The sequence below is a fragment of the Aquarana catesbeiana genome, linkage group LG06, assembly GCF_042186555.1.
Source record: "Aquarana catesbeiana isolate 2022-GZ linkage group LG06, ASM4218655v1, whole genome shotgun sequence".
Taxonomy (NCBI): domain Eukaryota; kingdom Metazoa; phylum Chordata; class Amphibia; order Anura; family Ranidae; genus Aquarana; species Aquarana catesbeiana.
Window position 1 is genome coordinate 250691887 of NC_133329.1, and position 24594 is coordinate 250716480.

Sequence of the window (24594 nt, forward strand, 5' to 3'; positions counted from 1 at the left end):
ACTTCCTGCCAGATGTCATGTGTCACTTGCCATCGTCACCTGCTGCCAGATGCAGCATGTCACTTGCCATCGTCACCTGTTGCCAGATGCCACGTGTCACTTACCACTGTCACTCCTGCCAGATGCCACGTGTCACTTTCCACTGTCACCTCCTGCCAGATGTCAACACCATCACCTCCTGCCAGATGCCACGTGTCACTTACCACTGTCACCTCCTGCCAGATGCCACGTGTCACTTACCACTGTCACCTCCTGCCAGATGCCACGTGTCACTTACCACCGTCACCTGCTGCCAGTTGCCACATGTTACTTACCACCGCCACCTCCTGCCAGATGCCACGTGTCACTTACCACTGTCACCTCCTGCCAGATGCCACGTGTCACTTACCACTGTCACCTCCTGCCAGATGCCACGTGTCACTTACCACTGTCACCTCCTGCCAGATGCCACGTGTCACTTACCACCGTCACCTCCTGCCAGTTGCCACATGTTACTTACCACCGCCACCTCCTGCCAGATGCTACGTGTCACTTACCACTGTCACCTCCTGCCAGATGCCACGTGTCACTTACCACTGTCACCTCCTGCCAGATGCCACGTGTCACTTACCACCATCTCCTGCCAGATGCCACGTGTCACTTACCACCACTGTCACCTCCTGCCAGATGCCACGTGTCACTTACCACAATCATCTCCTGCCAGATGCCACGTGTCACTTACCACTGTCACCTCTTGCCAGATGCCACGTGTCACTTACAACCATCTCCTGCCAGATGCCACGTGTCACTTACCATTGTCACCTCCTGCTAGATGCAACATGTCACTTGCCATCCATAGCCTGGCTCTCTCTCTCTCCCCTTCAGTTCGGCATGCTGGGGGCTGCAGTTTCCCTCTTAGGAATGAATTGGGCTAGTCCTCAGCACTACATATCCCATGATCCTCCTTTGTGCTCCTTTTTCGATTTTTTTTTTCTTCTGCCCAATAGGAAGAAGAGGGCGCCGCTCCCCGCTCCTGAGTACAGCAGCAGGAGAAGTGGGGGAAAGAAGATCTTGCGGATGCTCTCTCTACACAGAGACACAGCCGCTCTCCCCGCTGCTGAGTGCTGACTGAAAGAGGGAGGGGGAATGGGCCGGAAACAGAGCCCTCTCCTGACAGCGGCGGCTCGAGGGGGGAGGAGGGGGGCAGCACAGTTTCTCCTTCTCACACCCGTTCGCCGTCCCTATCATTTGCCGACAAGAAGAGTTTCCACGGCAACTGGGTTTTGGGGCCCCTCCCCCCTCTGCCCTTGCTCGCGGCACCTGCCTGGGATCAGCCGTGATTATAGCTATTAGCGGTGCCGGTGGCTAGTGTGTACAGTCACACACACACAGTTGTGAAGCACACTGCCACACTTCACCTGCACCCCCCTCCCTCCAGCATATTGTACCGTCCAGGGCATTCTCCCCCTCCGCCCCTGCCTTGTACCGGCCCTGGTCCCATGCGTCCCTATACCTTTAAGGAGGGGTGGGCTCCCTCCAGGCACACCTGCCCTTAATCCATTGGTGCTCAACCTTTTGAGGAGCGAGGGCCACTTAAGTGATTTGGTAACCGGTCGCAGGCCACAATGAAATTAAATGGTTCAGAATTTCACATTTTTTATATTGAATAGCATTTTCCCCCTGCAGCCACTGACTGCTGGTGGGAGAAGCCAAATTTCAGCAATTGCAGGAGAAAAATGGAGGTGATTGGTTCCTGTATATGCCCCCCGCCCCTCCTGTCCAAGTGTAAAACAGACTTGAGACAGGGAGGCCGCACAGGCCCGCTGGAGCATGGGGTGGGGTTCACCATTACGACCCTTCACGCTACATCAGTGATTGGGGGGTGGGTGGTAAAAGCCACCCACCCCCAAACCTCAAATGTAAACAAGCCTTGCTGTCCTGAGCCCCCTATAAGGCTGCTTTCACATCAGTGGCTTTCCTGCAGGTTAGCTGTGCTTTGCCATAGACATATATCTTGCAGGTGTGGTGAACTTTCTGAAAGCACACCAAAATTCCTGCATTCAGTTTGAGGTCAAGGGCCACATCAGAGGGCTCTGAGGGCCACATGTGGCCTGTGGGCCACAGGGTGAGCACCCCTGCCTTAATCTATCCACTGCTGTATATGTGCTCTAATTTGGGAGAATCTCAAATTATAGAGTTAGGACTGCAGTACACTGGGGTGCCTTGATGTGGCCACTGCAGCTTACACAAAAGTTTACAAATGTGTGAGACTAAACCCCTTGTTTTTAACATGAACTGTTAGGCAGGGTTCATTTGGTTTTGTTATAGGCTGGCTGGTAAGTGAGCTGGGAATTTTTGTTTGTTTTGTGACAGCCATCTATTAAAAACAAATTTTCTGCAAAAAATACACTTAAAGAAATTTTTGAATTAGTGCACACAAACACAAAAAAATACACAATTTTTTGTAAAATATAAAAGATGATGTTGCGTCAAGTAAATAGGTACCAAACATATGATTTGAAATTGTGCACGCCTGTGAAATGGCAACAAACTACAGTACCTAAAATGATCTATAGGTGATGCTTTAAAAGCCCTTACAGGTTACCAGTTGGGAGTTAAATGTGAGCTCTGATGTTCGCTGCGATACCTAAAATGCATGCAGAACCTACATGTATGTTTGCATTTGTGCGTGCCCTTCAAGGCAGCCGATCACACAGAGATCTTTTCAATCGGCTGCTTCCCTGGCCGTACCAGTGACCAAACCACAGCAGCGAAACCGGAAGTGATAAAATCCTCGTTGCTTCCAGCAGATGGATATTCCTCCATCTGCTTTGTGGGCTGCTTGCCCGACTGTTGACAACAGTTTTGGACTCCCTGGTAGAACAGGAGAGCCCAGGAACAGCAGAAGGAGGGGGCCCCCTTCCCAAGCTCTGTAATAGTGATCGGGCAGCTGTAGAGCCGCTCAGATCACTTTTACATGAGAGGAGACCACCGAGTCTGAAAAACACACCACCAGGATCATAGATCATGATCTTGGTATAACCGCTTCCAGTCGAGGATGTTTATATACGTATGCAGAATAGGGAACAGTTAAAGTGAACCCCCAGCTGTTTTTTTTTTGCATGGGATCACCCTCATCGATGCCCAGGTATACAGTTGCTAGCAGGGGACACAGAGTGTATGCTTCCCATCCCTTGCTCTTGAACCATAACATGCCCTGCAGAAAGAAGAAAAAATAGCAAAGGGTTGCCGTTAAAATCCATACCAGAGCCTTCCTAGATAGGGATATGATTTGGATTTTTATATATAAAGCCCTCAGTAGCTTACTATGATGAATACCGGGAAGAATGCTTCTTAAATTCATGGTCATTGGGAATAAATCCCACCCTTACAGATACCTAAAAGGTCATTGATGTCAGTAGTTACTCATCTGAGGGGTAGAGGTTGTTCAAGAAACCTTGGTTGAGAAAAGCTGATCTAATGCATTGTGGGGTATGTACATTTTTTTTCCTTATAAACATTGGATAATTCTCTGTATTGTTTATCACCCTATAGTTAGGGTTGTCACTTTTTCTTTTCTTTATTTTTTAGCATACACTATAGGATTGTAACAGAACCGGGACACCTTTGGGCGCTCCAAAGAGAATAGTAATGTGGCGTGCATAGTGCCCCCTCACCCTCCCATGGGGCCCTGTTCTGAGCCACATTCCTGTCTGAATATTGTGTCCGGGTTTCAGGTGGACTGAAACCCGAACACATGATTCAAAACCCAAACTGTCCGGGTGAATCCCGGACAGGTGGCAACCTTACCTATAGTGCAATCACAGCATTGCTCCTCTTACAAAAGTTGGCTAGATGTTAATAAATAATCTCATTATTCCAATTTTATGTAATACAATATCATTGTTGCATATCATATAGCATTGTTTTGAGAAGTCCATTGGTGCCATGGCAATATGGTCATAAAATTATGAGCTTGATTTTTTTGGGCTACTGTCTATGCAAAAAGTAAATTTGAGTTAATAACCTGGTCCCAATTTACTCTCTCCTATGCCTCCTTGCCTGCTGAAGCCAGATATAAACTTTGAGTTTAGGGCTGTTTTATTTCTATTAAATAAGTTGCTAGTAATTGGTAACCTTGTTATCTCTCTGTAGGACATTCTCAAGCTTGCTGTAATGCACCCCGTTTTAAGTATGCCCTATTACTATTACAGTTTTATCTTAAATATCCCTGACTAGGGATGAGATTTTTGACCTGAACCAAGTCTGTTTGTAATTTGGCAAACCACTGGACAAACTAGCAATATTTTGCCAGTCCACCCGCCCAAATACCTGGCTGCAGGAATGTAAACAAAGCAACCAGGGATCACATGCAGCATCATTGATCAAATATGGCTATAATCACCCAGGATCCCCTGATCTGTGTTTACGATTCTGCAATTACAGGAATTCAGTCATATGCGGCGTGAAAAATTTGCTTCGTTGCAGGTTGTCATGCCTGACAATGGATTTACATCGAGGGGGCTTTGTTTACATTTGTATTTTTTTCTGTCATTTTTAAAAAGGATTTTTATGGTGTCAATGTGTTTATTTATCTTTTTACACCTTTTTGAAAAGTGTGCCTTCCCTTTCTGGGTCATACCAGGCCACATGCCCTCAACGTTGGGGGGGGGAGCCAACCTTTCTCCCCTCCCTTGCAAGGCACCTTATCCCTCTGTTGAGGGACAAGCACCTCTCCCCACATCTGGTCCCCCAAGAAGGATGTAGGGGAAGTGAAGTGTTGAATGGCATGTCACCTGGTCATGTTAAGAACATGGGGGTTGCACGCCTACTGCCCTCCCTTTCCTGGCTACCCAGACTGAATTGCGGGATAACGGTCTTGTTGAAACTTTAAAGCGGGATTCCGTCCCTGAAAAAAACAAACACTGTAGCTGCTGACTTTAAATAAGTACTTACCTGTCCTGGGTGCCCGCGATGTCAGCCACCCGAGGCCGACCCGTCCCTCGGCTCTCGGGTCCCGGCACCGCCATCCTAGGTAAGGGAAACAGGCAGTGGAGCCTTGCGGCTTCACTGCCAGTTTCCTACTGCGCATGCGCGAGCGGCGCTTTGTGAATGGGACGCGATGTGTTGTGGGACACACACAGTTCCCATAACACACCGCGCCCCATTCCCCAGAAGACAACGCGCGGAGCAGAAGACTGAAGATCATTGCAGTGTAGGAAGAGGCAGATTAGGAAGACTGCCTAGCAACAGCCATTTCACGTAAGTAAAAACATTTTTTTTTCCTTTCCTCCATTTTTTTAGGTATTTTTTGGGGCATTTTTTTTGTTCAGGGTGGACCTCCACTTTAATGCTACTTCAACCCAGCACTTTATGTCAAAGAGCATTGAATCTGCATTTATAAAAACAAACAAACAATATATAACTGTTCTGAAAAATTATTATAAAGTGCCTTGAAAAAAGAATACATTGCAGCTGTTGCAGCAGCAACTTGGCAAAGAAATAAAAAAAAAATAAAGAGGAACAAAAAATAAAAAATAGATAACTCCTTCCCCATATTAGTGATCAACAGGTGAACAGGATCACTGTCACTAAAAATTTACAAGTCGGGTACAAAAAAATATTTAAAAAAAAAAGAGAGAATAAAACAAATGGTTGCCAAAAACTTTTAGAATTTAGTCAAACCCGACCGCATTTTATTGCTTAAAATAATTTTAGAGGCTTTTTCCCAAAACAACAAAAAGAAAAATATAGTTCTATGGTCCTCTTTTAAATGTGCACAATACTCTACATCGGTCTCTTAATAGCTACCCACATCAGGACAGCAACAGGGTGGAGTTTACTAAAGCTGTGGCCCTAAGACTGTACCTGAATAAACTTTTCCCACTAAGAAAGCTTAGTTTGAGAGATTTGGATTACCCTCTTTTGATCTTGAGATCACCCAAATCGTCCACTTCACTCCTCCTAGGACATCCTGATTTCCAGCTCCCTTGTTACCTCCTCCCATGCTCAACATCAGGACCGCTCCAGAACCTCTGGAACTCCCCACCCCAATATGTCCAGCCAGGCCCTACCCTTTTCACACCTAGGTGATCCCTAAAAAACGTTTATTCCGGCAAGCCTACCCCGCCTCCACCTAAAATGTTACCTCAGCCAGCTCCATATTCCCATCCGCTATTATTTTTGTACCACCCTCCTCTTCTTAGACCATAAACCCCTTGAGCAGGGCCCTTCTATTCAGGCCCTGCACAGACTGTTGACACTATCTAAATTCTGTGGCCCAAACTACCCAACTTTTAACTCCTCCCTGAATCCCAACGGAAGTTTCAGTAAGTGTAAGGGGATGTCAGGCAGGGGCGGACTGACCATTCGGGCACTCAGGCACTGCCCGAGGGCCCCATGCCACTAAGTGGCCCCATCAGGGTTGCCAGCCTCAATAAAACCAGGGACAGTATGTAAAAATCTGTGTTTTTTTAAAAATCCCAAGATTATAGCTGCCCCGCCTCTCCAGTACCCTTTCAGTGTGTGTGTGTGTATTCTGTGTGTGTATACTGTGTGTGTATACTGCATGTGTGTGTGTGTATACTGTGTGGTCCCATAATCTATTGCCTGGGGGCCCCATAATCTCCTATTGCCTGGGGGCCCCATAATCTCCTATTGCCTGGGGGCCCCATAATCTCCTATTGCCTGGGGGCCCCATAATCTCCTATTGCCCGGGGCCCCATAATCTTCTCCTATTGCCCGGGGGCCCCATAATCTCCTTTTGCCCGGGGGCCCCATGAGTTGTCAGTCCACCCCTGATGTCAGGTTTGCTATAAAACCTTTCTTTAGGGGTGATCGGGGTACAACCCGGCGTTCCTGCTATATCCATGTCAAGGGCCAGAGGAGGTGTACCATAGACTCCCCGAGGTAGTGTACCCTGCTGAGTACCATTTAACCTGATGCTGAAAACAGTGCATCATTAGACGTGATACCAGCACCAGTACCCTGGTCTCCAGTCTCAAGTATTTTTAACTTTGTTTAGGACCTGTTGGGACACTACCCCGGCATCCATTAGACATGACCCCCTCCTGTGCCAGCATTGTTGCCGTTTCCCATACCACAACACCTACCTTTCTCTAGCACTCATCAGTACCAGTCATCTGAGGCTGTCCATACTCAAACCATCAGAACAAGATGGACTCCAGGGCGTAACCCAGTAGAGTCTGATAGGATAGTACCCAGATTGACCGTGATATCTGCACAATGTTCCATCCCTATCATTAGGGATGAGAACAGTGCAAGTTAGATTTTTGATGATCCTGGAACTGAGTCATCCACCAATCTATTACGACTCACGGCACGGTATCCACGGCAACCTGGATACTACCCCCACCTGCCTGTCCTTGCAAAGTGATGCTGGACAGAGCAAGTTGGCTTTCCTAACCCCTTCCCTGATATGTAGCACAAGACCCCCCCCCCCCAATGTGATCCTGAGTATCTCCAGCTCCATAGTGTTTTAAGGTACCCAGTGCCCCACCTTCTTCCTAAGGATGGGAAATAGTCAGAATACCCGGATTGAAAACCACCTGCCACCAGGTACACTTGTTTCTTTATAGAGGCTGCACACCTTATGGGGCACTGGTCTTCCTGTCATGCAAGACACAGACCACTAGTTAAGGTACGCAAGGAGTCTAGGACAGGAAGGACACCTATGGGTATTAACTGAGGAGAATACAGCATGCACACACAACTCCTTCCCCGTGCCTGGATTTCAGAGACCATGTCCAGGGTATACAATGCACCTCTACATATGGTTAGGTTCAAGGAACTCTCTAGTTTCATGACTAACTTTACATTGGTATTTTTTAGGACAAAGAAACAAACTCATCTATGTCCCAAATAATACCCAGGTGCTTCCTTCCCAGCAGTGACCTCTCCATCCAGAACACAGAGTGCAATATCTTCCCAACATTTTTCACTCACCACCATGTATTGACCTGGCCTACAAAAGACATCATGGTCATGCTTCCGACAGAGGGAAGTATCAACCTGCCTCCAGCTTCCATCTTCTCTGATCCCATGTGGGTAATTTAGCCTCAAATGCAACAAGATAGAATCCTCAGTCAGTAAGCTCATTGATGCCACCAAATATACAGACCGAGTCTGCACTTCTGTATATGGGATCATACAGCATAACACCTTTCACAATCCAAACTAGTACAGCCCATCCAGGCATTCAACCACCACTTTGGATTAGTGTAAGCAACGTGTTTTGACAAAGTCTTACTGAGCGGTGATGCTAACTCATCAGGCCACTGCCCCTCATACAGAGACTGTACAATCAGCTTAATGCTGGTCGATAATCCCGCCTGCCGCTGCGTGCACGCCAGAGCCAATGACAGATTTCTGTCCTATTCCATCACACTCTCTACCAACCTCTCAACACGGTTGAGAAAATCTGGAGCCACTTTACCCTGGGTATTTATGTGACTTTGTTGAATATTATCAAGAATGCCACCAATCTCTCTGAGTAACAAAGCCCCGCTTACTGTCTGTGGCTGCGAGTTTGTTCCCCAGGAGGCCGATGTCCACTCCATTAACAACACTCACCCCAGCTCCTATTCCCCCAATATAGTGCTGACTACATCCCTCCTCTTCCGGGTACTCCTCAGACATACGCGTCCTGCATGAACCTCATTCTGTGTCTGCACATCTCTGGGAGTAAGTCACTGGTACAATGACCGTACTTGATTCAGTGTATACTCAGCACATATAGGGCAATAGGTTTCTAGCAACCACTGTGAGATGTTGCAGCGTCATGTGGTGAAGGCATACTGCACCCTGGTAGCCAGCGTTTGTTCCCTTTATCTAACGGAGCATGCTCCTATGTGTATTCACTGGCATTACCTGTGCAGGGTTTCAACCTCTCAGGTGAGACATCAACCAGGCACATCTCCCCCATGTCCAGTAACCGAGAGCTTCTCTGTAGGACTGATAAGACTGAAATACCGCCCCCACAAGGAAGTTTTCACCCTGTTGATGTGTCACCTGGTACCCTCTAGTCTGGCGAACCGACACCTTTTTATGTATAAGTGCCAGTCTCCTGGGTACCTGCACCATATTACTTCCGTTACGTCAATACATGTCATACACTAAAAACCTTTTCTTCTTTCAACTTTATATCGGAAGTGAGGGCCCTTGGAACAGCCAAGAGCTGGGAACACCCCATTCAATCTTCCTGCACAACTCCTCTCCAGACTTACCCAAAACTCTGCAGGTAAATCTAAAGGAAATTGGAAAACAAAAATTGCATAATGTGTATCCAGCTCAAGGAACTGCTGCTACCAAACACAAAGAAAAATCCCTTGCAGCACTGAGGCGCCGGGATCACTGAACAGTAGCACGTACATGAGCCGTCCGCTCTGCCTTGAAACACAAAGATATTAGTGACAGATACGCCACAGACACATTAGACAATTGGTAACACATAGCCACGTAAAAACAGTGTCACTGGGCAGGAAGCAGGTTTCAAATACACTTGGGGACACACAGATTGCTAGGGACATTAACATACCTTAGCCTAAGGCAAAGAGCCACTCTTGAAAAGAAGGAACTGGCTGGGTGTGTAACTAATTACAATAACCGCGCTTTAAGGCTTAAGCAGTCTTAAACAAATCTACACAAAAGTCAGCATAGCCACTGATTTTCTAGAATTGGATCAGAACATACAACACTTAGGTAGTCAAAAACAAAGCCGAATAGGCTGACAAATAGAAGCATCAACTAGATAAGGGTGCTGAAACCAGGAAAAATAAAAAAATTGCCTATGGAGGCTGTGATATTCTTTGTTCTGAAAGCCATGAAACCCAATTAGCGAATCTGAGGGATAAAACACCAAAAAAATTTAGTAATAAACATTCAATTTTTTCGCTTAGAAACAACGAATCAATGGTTATATACCTGTAACAAGACATTAGCCTATGACACCCAAATATACATTAAATTACATTACATAAACAGTGCACTTTTTTAAAATACCAAAAAACTGTTGAGCTCAACTTATCATTAATATGTATTACTTAATACATATTAATACCACGTGGATTTTTGTTTTATGGTATACCAATAATTCCCCCCCCAAAAAATGTATTCACCATGGTGGAAAAAAAATGAGCAACCCATAATAAATCTTTTAGCGGTAACATTTATCTACAAATTATTAATACCTCACCACCAACCTCTCGCAGAACTGACTCTGGAAAATAAACACATAGATAATTATCTTGGCTCAGGTAATTTGCATGTCAATACAGTTTGCTTTACACTTTCACTGACCTGGTCAGAAAGAAGGGGGGTCATTTGGGTGGGCTGTTAGCAGCTGAGAACAAACGTCACACAACATGACATATATTGCATATTCCACTCACACAATTAGCTAGGTCAAAGATGACCTCTAGACATCACACATATCAGCATGTTTTCTATAATAACCTGTACTTCTTAAACCCATAACATCTGTTTGGTAAGGTTGAAATTCTTTCAGAGATCCATCCCATTTCGTTAGCCCCTTCTCAGCCTGTATGGATGCATTCTCAGGAGTTTGGAATGGGACCCCTGACCCAGGTGGTCCATACTTCTTACACCTAGGCCATGTGGCGAAGCGTGCAGAGTACACTTCACAATCACGTCTTGTGGTCCTATATGGATTATGTTTACCGACTTTTTGACTGGGACTGGATAGACAGAATCTCGCGATGTGGCCAAGTAAACCACATAAGTGACATTTTATATTATTTAAAGTGGTACAACATCTCTTAACAAAAGGCTTTGTTTTAGACGACTGAGAATGTGGGATGGCCTTTTCTGGATTAGTAGTTTTTACCTGCGGCTTACAAAATATAGGGGCAATTTTTAAAGAGCTCTTACCTTCCAGGGATTTATTCCTGTTGGTACATACCTTAGGTGTGGAGGACATCCCCCTGGATTCAGACCTACCCAAATCAGTTACCTTCTTCTCTATCTGAAAACTGAGCCAACGGCTCCTGGCAGCTGACAGATAATGGTTTCACTTCACCTTCTGCATCCTTCAGTCTTTTTCCCAACTGATGAAGCTCCTCCTGTAATCTTTTGTTTTCTAGTACTAATTGCTGGTGGATAGCCTCAGAATTTAACATAGAAGCTTCTAAAGTACGAATGGTACCTTTTGGTTTCAAATGTTTATACTGTTTCGCTAACCACCTAGTCGCAAAGATTAGCGGCGGTTTTCCCGTGCGCTTACTACAGCTTCTTTCAGTGAAATGTAATTTTGCATCCTCTCCCGTCAGCGGGACAGAAAGTGTCCCTTCTGTCTGGAGGCCTTCCTCCCTTAATGCCAGCATGGCCATTTTGTCTCCATGTCCTGTTACTCTGCCTTCCTCTTCCTGCACCTCCCAATCCCCCTATAATCCACATTTTACTGGGGTATCAGACTTGTGTTGTGGCTCTCCCTTTTTGTCCACCACTGAAAGGTGACAATTCATGTCAGCCCATGAGCACTCTGCTGACAAGGACTGGGCAACTGCATAAGGCCCAAGTTCTGACAAATGCTCCTTGTCTCCCTGAAAATCACTGTCACCTCTTGTTGGGGGTTGTGATGGTTTCCGCTTGTCCCTACGTTCAAGCATTGTTTGGAATGATTTCTCCTTAAATCCCATAGTAATAACATTAATTTCCTCTGTTTTATTCGCTGACTCCAGCATCCATATAAATAAAGTATCTTTTTCATATGGCTGTGTCATGTTTTTGTGATGAGCATGGTACAGATCTTCCCAAGCTTTTGGCTTAAAAGTACCTCTTTTAGAATACTTTTTCCCAGTCCAGCGATCCCAATCTTGAATATATTTTACAACCCAAGGCCCATATTTATCATCTCTTCCCTTGGGGTCATTTGATAGGGTTTACCCCATTCAGACCCCCTCTTTGAAGCGATTCGATTACCCATCCTTGAGGACACTGGACTTTGAACTGATTCCCCCAACCTTTTTATAGGTTCCCTTTACTCCAGAGGTAGCTACTCTCTGGCCAAGAATTGGGTTGACAGGTACAGCCCCTGTCACCGTTGCTGCTTTTTTTCACTACTTGCCAGAACAATTCCCTGTCCTGGCTATAGTCCTTCAAAAAATTAGCCTGGGAATTTCCCAAAATAAATAAAAGTTCAATCCCCCCGTGGACTTTTCTGAAGTATTCTAAAAGAAACGCTTAACAAAGGGCTATTACTTCTGTTATCTCAAGAATTATTAACACAAACTTGTATAATCGGGACCCTATGCGTGCTTGTAGTACAGGAGGTAGTTAACTGATGCACATCTAATTTCAATATGGTTTGTATGAGTTACAACATTACAGATCTAATTACAAAGCCTATGATCCCCAGTTAGTAGTTTACACAGAAAGATAGATACACACATCGAAGATCATTCAGTGTGTCCTAGGCCCACAGGTGCAATTCAATCTCAAAGATCAGGAAGCTTCTTGACCTAGACTCATGCAAGGGTCAACCAGAAGCGCTTGTTGGCATATAGGCCCAGATCCTAATTCTTTTCACTGCCTTCAAGCATCCAATTAGAGCCCCTTATCATTCACGCTGACACCCTCCTGCAGTTTTGGCCCAACCGAGCAGGATGTCTCCTCATACACTCTCAGTACAATTTTATTTCACTTATACTGTTCATATCAGTCTCATCAAAGTATTAGTACAAAAGACAAAAGGTTATGTATATATAAACAATGTTCAAAGACAGGGGAGACAGACATATAAACAAGGACATAAAAATGCTTAACGTTTTTTTTTTAGACTTGTCCTCCACCCACAAAATCACAAATCACTCAAACGTGAAGCTTCCTCAAACGAAGGGCACCATATGTGTTGGCTATGTTTATACCTCACTTAAATGATTAACGATACAAAAATAAGTGATTAAACCTTTGTCTATATATGAATAAAAACGAACGATAACCAGGCAAAAAGATAAACAATTACATTTATTTACACAGAAAAGAAAATTAGAATAATTAGAATTTATCATATATCTCATTAGAATAATTAGAATTTATCATATATCTCAAGTGATGCCACAAGTACAGAGATGCTTTAGGCTGCAAAAATAATCTAGACCGAACTCAGAAATGGTTACAATGGACATACGCAGGCTGTACAATATTATAAGACAACTCCTAGGATACAAAAGGTTAGGAAAAAACAGAAAGAGAGATACAAGAATACTTTACGTGGACATCATGTCGCCTCGATGGTCTGGGGCTGGACAGAGAGATAGAGCCAGAACTTTAGCTCTCTTCCTCTTTTATATGCATTCTCCACCAATCAACAGATGCAACATATTCAGAGTTGGTTCAGAGTTGCCTCAAAGTCTGGTTGGCTACATTTGAAGATTACTGCTCATTGGTTTACAGTTGCCTCAAATTCTGATTGGCTGTAATTTCAAGCCCAGTTAAACATCATGCTGGAACATTAAAACTTCCGGTGCCTCTCAGTCTATCAGTTAATGAACAATCTCCTTTGATCCTCCAGCCCAAACAGTTCCGACATTAGCACGTCAACGGCCCCCTGGGGAGTTGAAGCCTTACCGTCTGCAAATACTCTTTGATTCAGTTAACACCTGGGGACCTTCCCTGGTTCCCACGAGAGTACAATAAAAACCTGCATTCCTAACAAGGCGAGCTAGGCCCTATCATGATATTAAAAACATATACACACATATATACATACATCCTATGGGGCATGGCAATATAATTAGAGTCCTTGCAATGGTTTGCTTGGAACTCCTTGATATAAATATGGAATTCAAAATCTCCATCACACTACCAGTCAGTGAGGATGTCCATTACGTTAAAGCACCTATATGGGGCCTGGAGAGGTGGGGCTAGACTCGATGTATAGAAACTGTATGCTTAGAAATTCAGCTTCCTATATCTCTGATTTACTAGTCAGTTTTACATGCAGTTTTCATTGAAGGTAACCTCAGATTATACATTTATTCCCAATGCAAGGACCTTCACTATGGTGTTTGGAAGAAAACAATATATTTATTATCTATTTTGCTTCATATTCTTTTCTTATTCAGTTTAGCAACTTATATCAATTAAACATATATACAGTTTTTTGTTTTTCAGATTCATATAAAGATACCTGGATAAAAAAGCAATTAAACACTTTATGTTATTTTTATTGGATAGGCCTTCTAGTGAATGAATCCCTTCAGTTTACATTGATGGATATCACTATGCTAGCCATCACTACTGCAATTCCTTAGTATATGGCTCTATAAGCACCTAAAAATGTTAAGGACAGTCAAGAAAAACATAAAAAGCCCGGTGCAAGATGAAGACTTTATGGCTGAAATGACAGTTCAGAGAAATGCAAATGCATTCTTTGACAAATTTGATCGAAGTGAATTACAAGAACTTTTGGCCCATACTATGTCCAGCTGGCTTGTGTCTGTGGATGATGTTCAACTACCTCTTCAACTTCCCAGTGGTTTGATAACTCAGCTGAAAAATATCACCAATCCAAATGTTCTTCTCTTAGTTCCAGTTGACAATGATATCCCATTGGACTGTCGTGAGGTTCACCAGATAATAAGGGAGCTTGTTTTTGGAATTTATTGCTTTCATCAAGTGCCATCAATCTCTCTTGATGCCAACTATGACAGCAGTACATCATGCCAGTTACCCCCTGCCTACTTCGACACAAGAGTTGGGCAAATAATGATCAGCGTGGATTACATGATAAAGGCTCTATGGCATGGTGCCTATATGTCAAAAGACAAAAGGACAAGATTCTTGGAATTTTGGAGATCTGTCATGGACATTGATGCAAATGGACTTCCTCAGACTAAGAAAAACATTTTTTCAGAGTTCTCTTTAGCGGGTAAGCATTTTCTGTGGGCTAATTAAAGCTATGTTACTGTCACCATTTTAAATTATTTAATGTAGACCAATGGTGTAGCAATGTTTCTTTTACAATTTAATAGAAACTCAAATATATATTGGTAAAATAAAAAGAACTTGTAGTGGTAAGCTGTTAAAAATGAGAAAACTGAACGTCAGCCATAAAATTTCTATTGCTCCCTTTCTTTTGGATTATTTTTGTTGAGGCTGAAAGCCACAAAATCAAAAGTCACTGCTGCATATGAAACCAGATACTGCAGACAACCTTTCAGATATACTGGAACTCTAAAAACAGCTATATGCTTATTTACATCATTTTATTTCATACATTTTCTTAAGGATATTGCCTGCCACAGCAGTAGTATACAGGGTTGTCTTCCTTTTAGCGTAGTATACCTAGTTGCTTTTGGCCCAGAAGCTCCTGGCACAGGACGAGGAAAGTTTACAGCATCAAAAGGGTTAATGTTAAGATCTATCTCACTTTACAATTAAGTGCCAGGGCTGGGGGGGGGGGGGGGGCAGTGGGTAAGTGTTAAGGGGTAAATTAAAGGTTAAGTGTTGTATGAGGAAGAATAAAGTAGAGCTAAATCCTAACAGGATGAAATTTAGTTTGCTAAAGCACTGCGTATATCAGAAAAGTGTTTTGTCCTTTTCTCATAAAATGTGTTTTTCATTTTTTTTTTCAGCTACTTTCTGTTTACTCACTCCAGTGTGGGGCACTAACCTTTGCTTAAAATATGATAATAGGTGCAACCAAACAAAAGATGTCAAAGGCTAATGGCCCATACACACGATCAGACTTTCCGACAACAAAACCGTGGAATTTTGTTCAAAGGTTGTTGGCACCAACTTATCTTGCATACACACAGTCACACAAATGTTGGCCAACAATTACGAACGTGGGAACGTGGTGACGTACAAGACATATGATGAGCCGAGAAAAAGGAAGTTCAGTAGCCAATGCGGCTCCTTCTGCTTGATTCTGAGCATACGTGAACTTTTGTGCGTCGGACTTGTGTACACACAATCAGAAATTCCGACAACAAAGTTTGTTGGCGGAAAATTTGAAGAACCTGCTAGCCAACATTTGTTGGCGGAAAGTCCGCCAACAAATGTACGATGGCGCATACACACGGTCGGACTTTCAGCCAACAAGCTCACATCCAACATTTGTTGTCGGAAAATCCATTCGTGTGTACGGGGCATTACAGTTTATTTAGAAATCCTCCACATCCTGAGCAGAAACTTCTGTCCCTTGGAATCTTGCTGTCTGTGTGGAGGCACAGATGGATGGGGCTAGCTGTCACTGTGGAGGGATTCATGTTCTGAGGGGGGGGACTCTGCAGCAGACTCGGTAGCCCAGTAGGGGATAAGGCTTCCCATGGGAGCTGGTGGCAACTGTGAGGGATGGGGTCTCTGGAGCAAACTGGGGACTGGGGGCATTGTGGGATGTGAACTGTGTAAACTGAGGACTCTTAAAGCGGTAGTAAACCACCAAAAAAAAAAAAAAGGGTCTTCTGCAGGTTTTTGACATAGCGGGTTATTTACTAAAGCTGGAGAGTGCAAAATCTGCTGCAGCTCTGCATAGTAACCAATCAGCTTCCAGGTTTTATTGCCAAAGCTTAATTGAACAAGCTGGAGTTAGAAGCTGATTGGCTACTATGCACAGCTGTACCAGGTTGTGAGTGCTCCAGTTTTAGTAAATCAACCCCATAATGTACTGTACTAGTACGCACCACATACTAGCACATTATGACAGACGTACCTGCAAACGGAGCTCTCCAGTGCAGTGCTGTCATGGCTCCCCCAGCACTTCCATCTTCACCTGGTCTTCCTTCCAGGTTCGCAGGCTCCGAGTGTTTGAATGCCTGGGGCTGCTTCAAAGCAGCACAGAGCTTTGCTTTGAATGGCATACTGTATGCCCTAAAGGCAGAGCATCACTGCGCATGCATGGGTGACGTCATTGGATATTGCAGATGTGAATATCTCCTAAATGCTGTACGTTTAGGAGATATTCATTGTACCTACAGGTAAGCTTGATTGTAAGCTTACCTATAGGTACAAGTTTAAATACAGACTTTACTACCACTTTAAGGGGCCTGAGGGCACTGTGAGAGGTTCAGGGGCACTGTGGGCCACTATGGGAGGTTGGGTGGCACTATGGAAGCTGGGAAGTATTGTGGGAGGTTAAGGGATTGGCAGCTAGCTGAAGGCTTGGGAGGAAGGAAGCTGTGGGCCAGCGGTGGGTCACAATCTAGTGGTTGAGAATCAAATTCTGAGAATTTGTTAGGATATTTATCAAAGGTATAATTCACAAATTAATTGTTAGGTTCCTGAAAGTGTATCTGAAAAGAAAAATCCTGTAGCAGGACAGTTCACCTATATCATTGTTTATTGGATAGGTCTAATCGATATTTCCAGTGATCCAGACTTTGATGGTATATACTCACAGAGCTTTGACTTGGACCCCACTTATGAACCAAATAAACAAGAAGAGAAAAATCTCTTTATGCGGTATGCAAACAAAATGACAATAAAGATGACCTGCTCTACTGTTCAGGTGCAGCAGTACAAGAACTTGTTTGTATATGATGCCTCATACACATTGTCTAATGTAATAAGGCTGCCAGAGGAGAATATTGGTTCTGTAACACATCAGCAGCTCCAACAGAGGCTAACTATTCACCGGAAGCTCGTGGAAGAAAATCTAGAGAAGAAAGCAGAAATACGCAAAAATATTGCCTACCTCAAACTCATCAGTTTTCTTGTGCCATTTCTGCTGGGATTGAAAAAGAAGATGAAAGTACCAGATTTCAGTCGCCTTCTACAACCATTTTCTGGTGAGTTATTTTTACAAATAAAACATATAAATAGTATTTGATGTGTAAAATTTACCATATTCTTTTATGTAAAAGTAATACTACACAATTCTGTTTTGTAGTTTTACCTTTATCGTTCATTCAAGATAGAGACATAACATTACACCTTAACCGCTTCAGCCCCGGAAGAATTGGCTGCTGAATGACCAGGCCATTTTTTGTGATTCGGCACTGTGTCGCTTTAACTGACAAGTGCGCGGTCGTGTGGCGCTTCACCCAAACAAAATTGACGTCCTTTTTTTCCCACAAATAGAGCTTTCTTTTGGTGGTATTTGATCATCTCTGCGTTTTTTATTTTTTGCGCTATAAACAAAAAAAGAGCGAAAAGACTGAACATTGTAAAAAAAAAAAAAAAAAAAGCATTTTTCTTAGTTTCTGTTATAAAATTTTGCAAATAAGTATTTTCTTTTGATAAATTTTGACCAAAAATGATGCTGCTACATTTCTTTGGTAAAAATAACCCAAATCAGTGTTTATTTGGTGTTGGCAGTGATGGGGGACAGACAGATGTTTTATGGGGACACTGACATGTGTATGGGGACAGGGGTGACAGTGGTGCTTGGTGTACTGTTTGTGGGGTGAGTTGTAACAGCTCTCTGTGTAAAATCATTCTCGCACAGAGAGCTGTCACAGATCTGCAGATTCCCCCTCCCCCTCCCCCCCACCGCTCTGAGCTTGGCGGGGAGAACTGTCACAGAGACATGCGTCTCTCTTTACATTGTGACGGCTGCGATTGGACACAGCCATCACGTGATCAGGAGGGCCGATCACAGCATCCATATCCCGAGTCAGCTCAGCTGGATTCTGTGATCATAATGATCACAGGATCAAGCCGCAGCACGCCTTGTAGCCATGCTGCGAGTACTCGCTCTGAGGGACGTTCCTGAACGTCCACTCAGGACAAGGAAATGACCAGCCGGCCGTTTATGTGCAGTGGCCGGGTGGGAGGTGGTTAATGTACAGAGAGAAAGAGGTGGAGCTCTAAGAAGAAAAGGTGGAGCCGAAAGAGGAAAGGGTGTGGTTTACAGATGACAGGGCGGGTCTTAAACAGGAAGGGGCATGGCATTGACAGGAAAGGGTGGGTCATATTTAAATTAGGGGATGCACAAGTTTAGTCAGGCCATAACTCTGTCCCCAGCTGCATCACTAACCTAGTCTCAAAATACCAACCAAACGGTTCTCTTTATTCCTCCCGAGATCTCCTGCTCTCTAGTTCCCTTGTCACCTCCTTCCATGCTCAACTGCAGGACTTCTCCAGAGCCTCTCCCATCCTCTGGAATTCCTTACCTCAATCGGCCCAACTTTCTTCTACTCTATACAACTTTAGGCGATTCCTGAAAAGCCATCTCTTTAGAGAAGCCTATCCCGGATCCACCTAAAAAATATTTTTTTATTTTCTCCATTAGCTCATCTCCCACAATCTTTAGCTTTTGTATCACTTGACCCTCCCTCTTAGATTGTAAGCTCTGATGAGCAGAGCCCTCTGATTCCTCTTGTATTGAATTGTATTGTTACTGTACTGTCTGTCCTCACCTTGTAAAATGCTGCACAAACTGTTGGCATTGTATAAATCCTGTATAATAATAATAATCTTCTGTTTTGTGGAGTGGCAGTGATAGTACTCTGACTGTCACTTACACTGCCTCTTTCACTACAAGCAGGGACTCTGCATAGCATCTGCAGCCTGCTAACACTTTGTGGCACAACTAACTTGCTGCATAGCATATATGTGAACCCTGATCTTGTAAAACAACCCTTTCCATTTAAAATAGAAATGAAAGTCAAAACTTTTGTGTATACATATAAAAAAATTATAAATGTTTTCTTTTTCCTTTTTTAGAAGTGATCATGTGACCTCTGTTCTCAGTTGCATAATGAGCTCAGAGAGCTAGAGGAGGAAAAACAGCAGAACACTGGTCTTCCCAGTAAATGGCTGTGCAGGGGAGGAGGGCATGTCAGCAGACTTCTGATCATTGGAGGAGAGCAGGCTGAGTTCCCAGCACAGCCAGAAGACCGACCAGCTGTGCTCTCATGCCTAGTGTGGTCAGTTTTTATAAGGAAAGCAGAGGGACTGGCAGGATCGTCAGGGATTTCACACAAAGGAAGCAATACAAAAAGAAAAGGGTTATGAAATATTGGGGTAACATATTCTGTAACAGTAATGTGGACTCGATAAACTCTTAGTTTGATCTCTGATTCCAGGTAATGCTCTCTGAACGCATGCAGTACCTTTCTCTGATGTAAATGCAGAGGCTGTGACCCAACCAAAAAGAAAATTGGTCCATCGTGTTGACAGGCATTTTGCTCAGCACGGCAGGAGAGAGAAGGCGCTGAGCAACAAATTTAGTGTTTTGGTGTAATGCGATTTGATTAAAAAAAAGGTATATGCAGTACAACGTCTTTGCATTAGGCAGCCTATTCAAACACCATGCACATAAAACACACATCTATGTACATGCATTGCTGCATTGCATAGATGTGAACCTAGACTAAAAGAAAGTCAAAATCCTATTTGAATATACAGTATGATGTATATATAAAAGTGATACATTTTGTATTTCCTAAACATTCTTTCAGATGCAAACTTTAATAAATGATTTTTTGCAGATGATAAAGTAAAGACTGAGCGTGAATTTCCTCCACTAATGCAGGGGCAAGATTTTAAGTGCCAGCATTTTCAGTATACATCAAATGAGTATTTTCACCTTCATGGAGGCATCGAATTTGACCTAGGCACACCGCCTCTTCAAAGCGTGTCCGAAGAAATAAAGGTCTGAAAAGTCAGTTTTTTTCTTTTTTAAATTTTAGACATTTTGTCAATTTAAACCAACTCTGTTGCCTGAAAAAAAAATTCTAAAATGTGACTGGAAAAAAATATTAATCTCCAGAGGACTGCAACTCCTAAGTTTGCTCTCTTGAATAGTGGGGAAAGATGGTAGTTGCGCTGTGATGAAGGGACAATAAGGGAGGGGAGATGGGGGAGGGGCTACAAAGATGACCAATGTGGCAAAGTAAACTGAAAAAAAGGGGGCAGATACATGAGTGGACACTAAATGCTAAAAAAACATAGTGAGGATGCAATACAAAGTTGCTGGTCAACATAAATATATATATAATATTACGGGCAAACAAAGCATAATATATGTAAGGTAATTGTGAAACAGTGAATACGGTAGCAATGACTGCTTAAATGAAGCAAACCAAAAATTAAGTACATATGCTAACACAAATAAGACTGACAGTGACACAATGCAAAAATATATGAGATGAGTCCAAAATAAATATGGGCTAGTACCACACTAGCAGAAATGTGCCAAATCCTGGTGGGCTACAAGTGACAAATCCCTGAGAAAAAATGAATGATAGTACTATCACCCAGTCCAAAAACTCGTAATGAAAAATACAAAACAGTTCCAATCGTGAAGGGAGGGGGGATCTTCAGTGAGGACACCTCTGTGTTTGCAAGCTGCTTACCTTACAGCTGTAAGGTGTACAGCTTGTGTTGCAAATGACCAGCAGGTGTAGACGTTCTGTGTATGCACGTAATGACAATGATGAACATGCCAAGCGAAATATAAAAATAGAAAATACACAGCATGTAATATGACTCTGTGACGACCACAGTGGAGGGGGGCAAGACACACAAGGGGGGAGGTTGCACTCACTTTCATAAAGTGAGTGTGGGCATCAATGCACGAGCGCCACGCTCGTATGCCTCCAGGGGTATCACCAATCTGGAATCTGTCCCCGTGCCTCACTCCTCAGTGTTCATCAGGTAGAGTAACGATGTAAAATATAAGGGGAAAGAAACGCACATAGCGTGATCCCATATAAAAAGTATATTTATTAAATAAAACAAGTCCAGTCAACTTACATTTAAAACAAAGCTGCAGTGTATAGTAACCACGAGCACCAAGCTCGTCTCCTGTTGTCTGTCTGTGGCAGCGTCCCGTGCTCCAATCCTAACGCGTATCGTCACGTCACGTCTCGTGACTTCTTCAGATGTGCTATGTGCGTTTCTTTCCCCTTATATTTTACATTGTTACTCTACCTGATGAACACTGAGGAGTGAGGCACGGGGACAGATTCCAGATTGGTGATACCCCTGGAGGCATACGAGCTCAGCGCTCGTGGATTGATGCCCACACTCACTTTATGAAAGTGAGTGCAACCTCCCCCCTTGTGTGTCTTGCCCCCCTCCACTGTGGTCGTCGCAGAGTAATATTACATGCTGTGTATTTTCTATTTTTATATTTCGCTTGGCATGTTCATCATTGTCATTACCTGCATACACGGAACGTCTACACCTGCTGGTCATTTGCAACACAAGCTGTACACCTTACAGCTGTAAGGTAAGCGGCTTGCAAACACAGAGGTGTCCTCACTGAAGATCCCCCCCTCCCTTCACGATTGGAACTGTTTTGTGTTTTTCATCACGAGTTTTTGGACTGGGTGATAGTACTATCATTAATTTTTTCTCAGGGATTTGTCACTTGTAGCCCACCAGGATTTGGCACGTTTCTGCTAGTGTGGTACTAGCCCATATTTATTTTGGACTCATCTCATATATTTTTGCATTGTGTCACTGTCAGTCTTATTTGTGTTAGCATATGTACTTAATTTTTGGTTTGCTTAATTTAAGCAGTCATTGCTACCGTATTCACTGTTTCACAATTACCTTACATATATTATGCTTTGTTTGCCGTAATATTATATACAGTATATATTTATGTTGACCAGCAACTTTGTATTGCATCCTCACTATGTTTTTTTTAACATTTAGTGTCCACTCATGTATCTGCCCCCTTTTTTTCAGTTTACTTTGCCACATTGGTCATCTTTGTAGCCCCTCCCCCATCTCCCCTCCCTTATTGTCCATTCATCACAGCGCAACTACCATCTTTCCCCACTTTTGCCTCATTTGTCCTGCTTTGGATCAGTACTTAGGTGTTGCAGCAGTGTCCTTTTAGCGTAGGCCCCCTCCGACAGCGCAGGAGTTCTCACGTTCACATTGCTCTCTTGAATAGCTATGGTGGTTGAATAATCTTCAGTACCCAATACACTTCCAGGCTGTGTACAGGATGCAGTAGTGACATAGCAGCTGGTGGAAAGAACCATAGCACATAGTGGGGACCAGGCATCCAGCACACCTAGATGTGTGACAGATGCTGAAATTAGTAGTACTTAGTCAAATTCAACTGGACTTGTTCTGCAATGTTTACTATTTATCCAAGTCATTTCTTCCATGTTCTCAATAAAGTGGAACTAAACCCTCCTATCCTTTACAGCCATTTAGCCTCTGTTTGATCTGCAGTTGCCTTGTTGTTGCACGTTTGATCAGCTATGACACCAGCCATTTGATGGCTTTGACAGTTCAATTGAGAGCACAAGCAACTGTGGCAGTTATCAATCTCAGCATGCTTTAAATGTAATTGTTTGGGGAAACCGTTAAATCGATGGGTTTGGTTCTGCCTTAAGGGCCCATTCACACTATTGCTTTGCAGTAACACAAAGCAATAGACCTTACATCTGTTGGTGCAATGCAGTGCCATTCATTCTGAAGGGCACCTTAACGCACCTTGCAGGCAAACATGCATTGTGGTGCACTGCACTTCCAGACATGCTACATGCAATGTGTTGGTGCATGAGCTCATTTAAATAAATTACCTCCTTAATGCAACATTAACTAGCAGCATAGTACATATTAACACACCACAATAAATGAAAGTTTTACAAGGGTAAAAATGATTTAGTTTGGAAAATGAAGCTGGCCATACACTGTCATTTTTTTAAATTTTTTTATTTAGCCAGCGGTCCGAACAAAAAAAAAACTAACAGATTCCACTTAAAAAAGTGGATGAAGGGATCCCACCTAGCCGGGACATTGTATTCTGATAGTGGCATGTGTCGCTGCCAGAATACACTGATTACCATCTGCAGCCACTGGACTTCCCGTCCAGAAGGAATGGCCACACACTGATCGAAGTTTGGCCAGTCCCTGATGAACTGGTTGAATTTCAATCTATCTATGCCCCTGAACACGAGCGGAATTTCCGTCGGAAAAATCTCGGATGGTTTTTCTGATGGAATTCCGCTCAAGCTTGCCTTGCATACACACGATCACACAAAAGTTCTCTGAACTTTCGACCGTCAAGAACGCGGTGACGTACAACACTACGATGAGCTGAGAAAATTAAGTTCAATGCTTCCAAACATGCATTGAATTGTTTCCGAGCATGGGTGTTTTTTTGCACGTCGGAATTGCATACAGACAAATGCATCTTTGGATAGGAACTTTTTCTGACCGAAAATAGAGAACATGCTCTCAGTCTTTTGCTGGCGGGAATTCCACCAGCAAAAGTCCGATGGAGCATACACACGGTCGCAATTTCCGACCTAAAGCTCTCATCTGAGTTTTTGCTGGTGGCATTTCCGATCATGTGTACGGGGCATTACTGTCTAGTTAGTTGACACATGCTGATGCTGCTAAGTTTGGTCTGCACATATAGGCATCAATAACCCCTGGTCATGAACAGGTTAACAACCCAGTTTATTTTGTTTAGGAGGCTTATGAAGACATGCTGGACATGGCCACAAAGCACATGAATGACCTGCTTGATCTCGATACAACTTACAGGGAACATTATCCCCTTCCTGTCAAGAATGTTAATGGAAAGAGGCAAGTCACCTTTTCTTATATTTACATTAGACATGAATACTGAAAATGCGGCTCCCTTTTTCTTTATTCATAAATAAATTGTTATCCATACGCTAGTTCTTAGGTGATTCTATTTAAAAACTGGTTATA

The 24594-nt window shown here is 43.4% G+C and overlaps 1 protein-coding gene across 1 annotated transcript in view; it reads left to right on the forward strand.

The window, feature by feature from the left end:
* Positions 1-24594, forward strand: part of ANKAR (ankyrin and armadillo repeat containing) — a 122863-nt gene that overhangs the window by 3883 nt on the left and 94386 nt on the right. Inside the window, exons 2-5 of the mRNA XM_073633179.1 lie at positions 14194-14887; positions 17310-17747; positions 20394-20557; positions 24350-24465. Of these exons, the coding sequence (XP_073489280.1) occupies positions 14296-14887; positions 17310-17747; positions 20394-20557; positions 24350-24465 (1310 nt within the window). The 5' untranslated portion in view covers positions 14194-14295. The remainder of the gene's footprint in view (positions 1-14193; positions 14888-17309; positions 17748-20393; positions 20558-24349; positions 24466-24594) is intronic.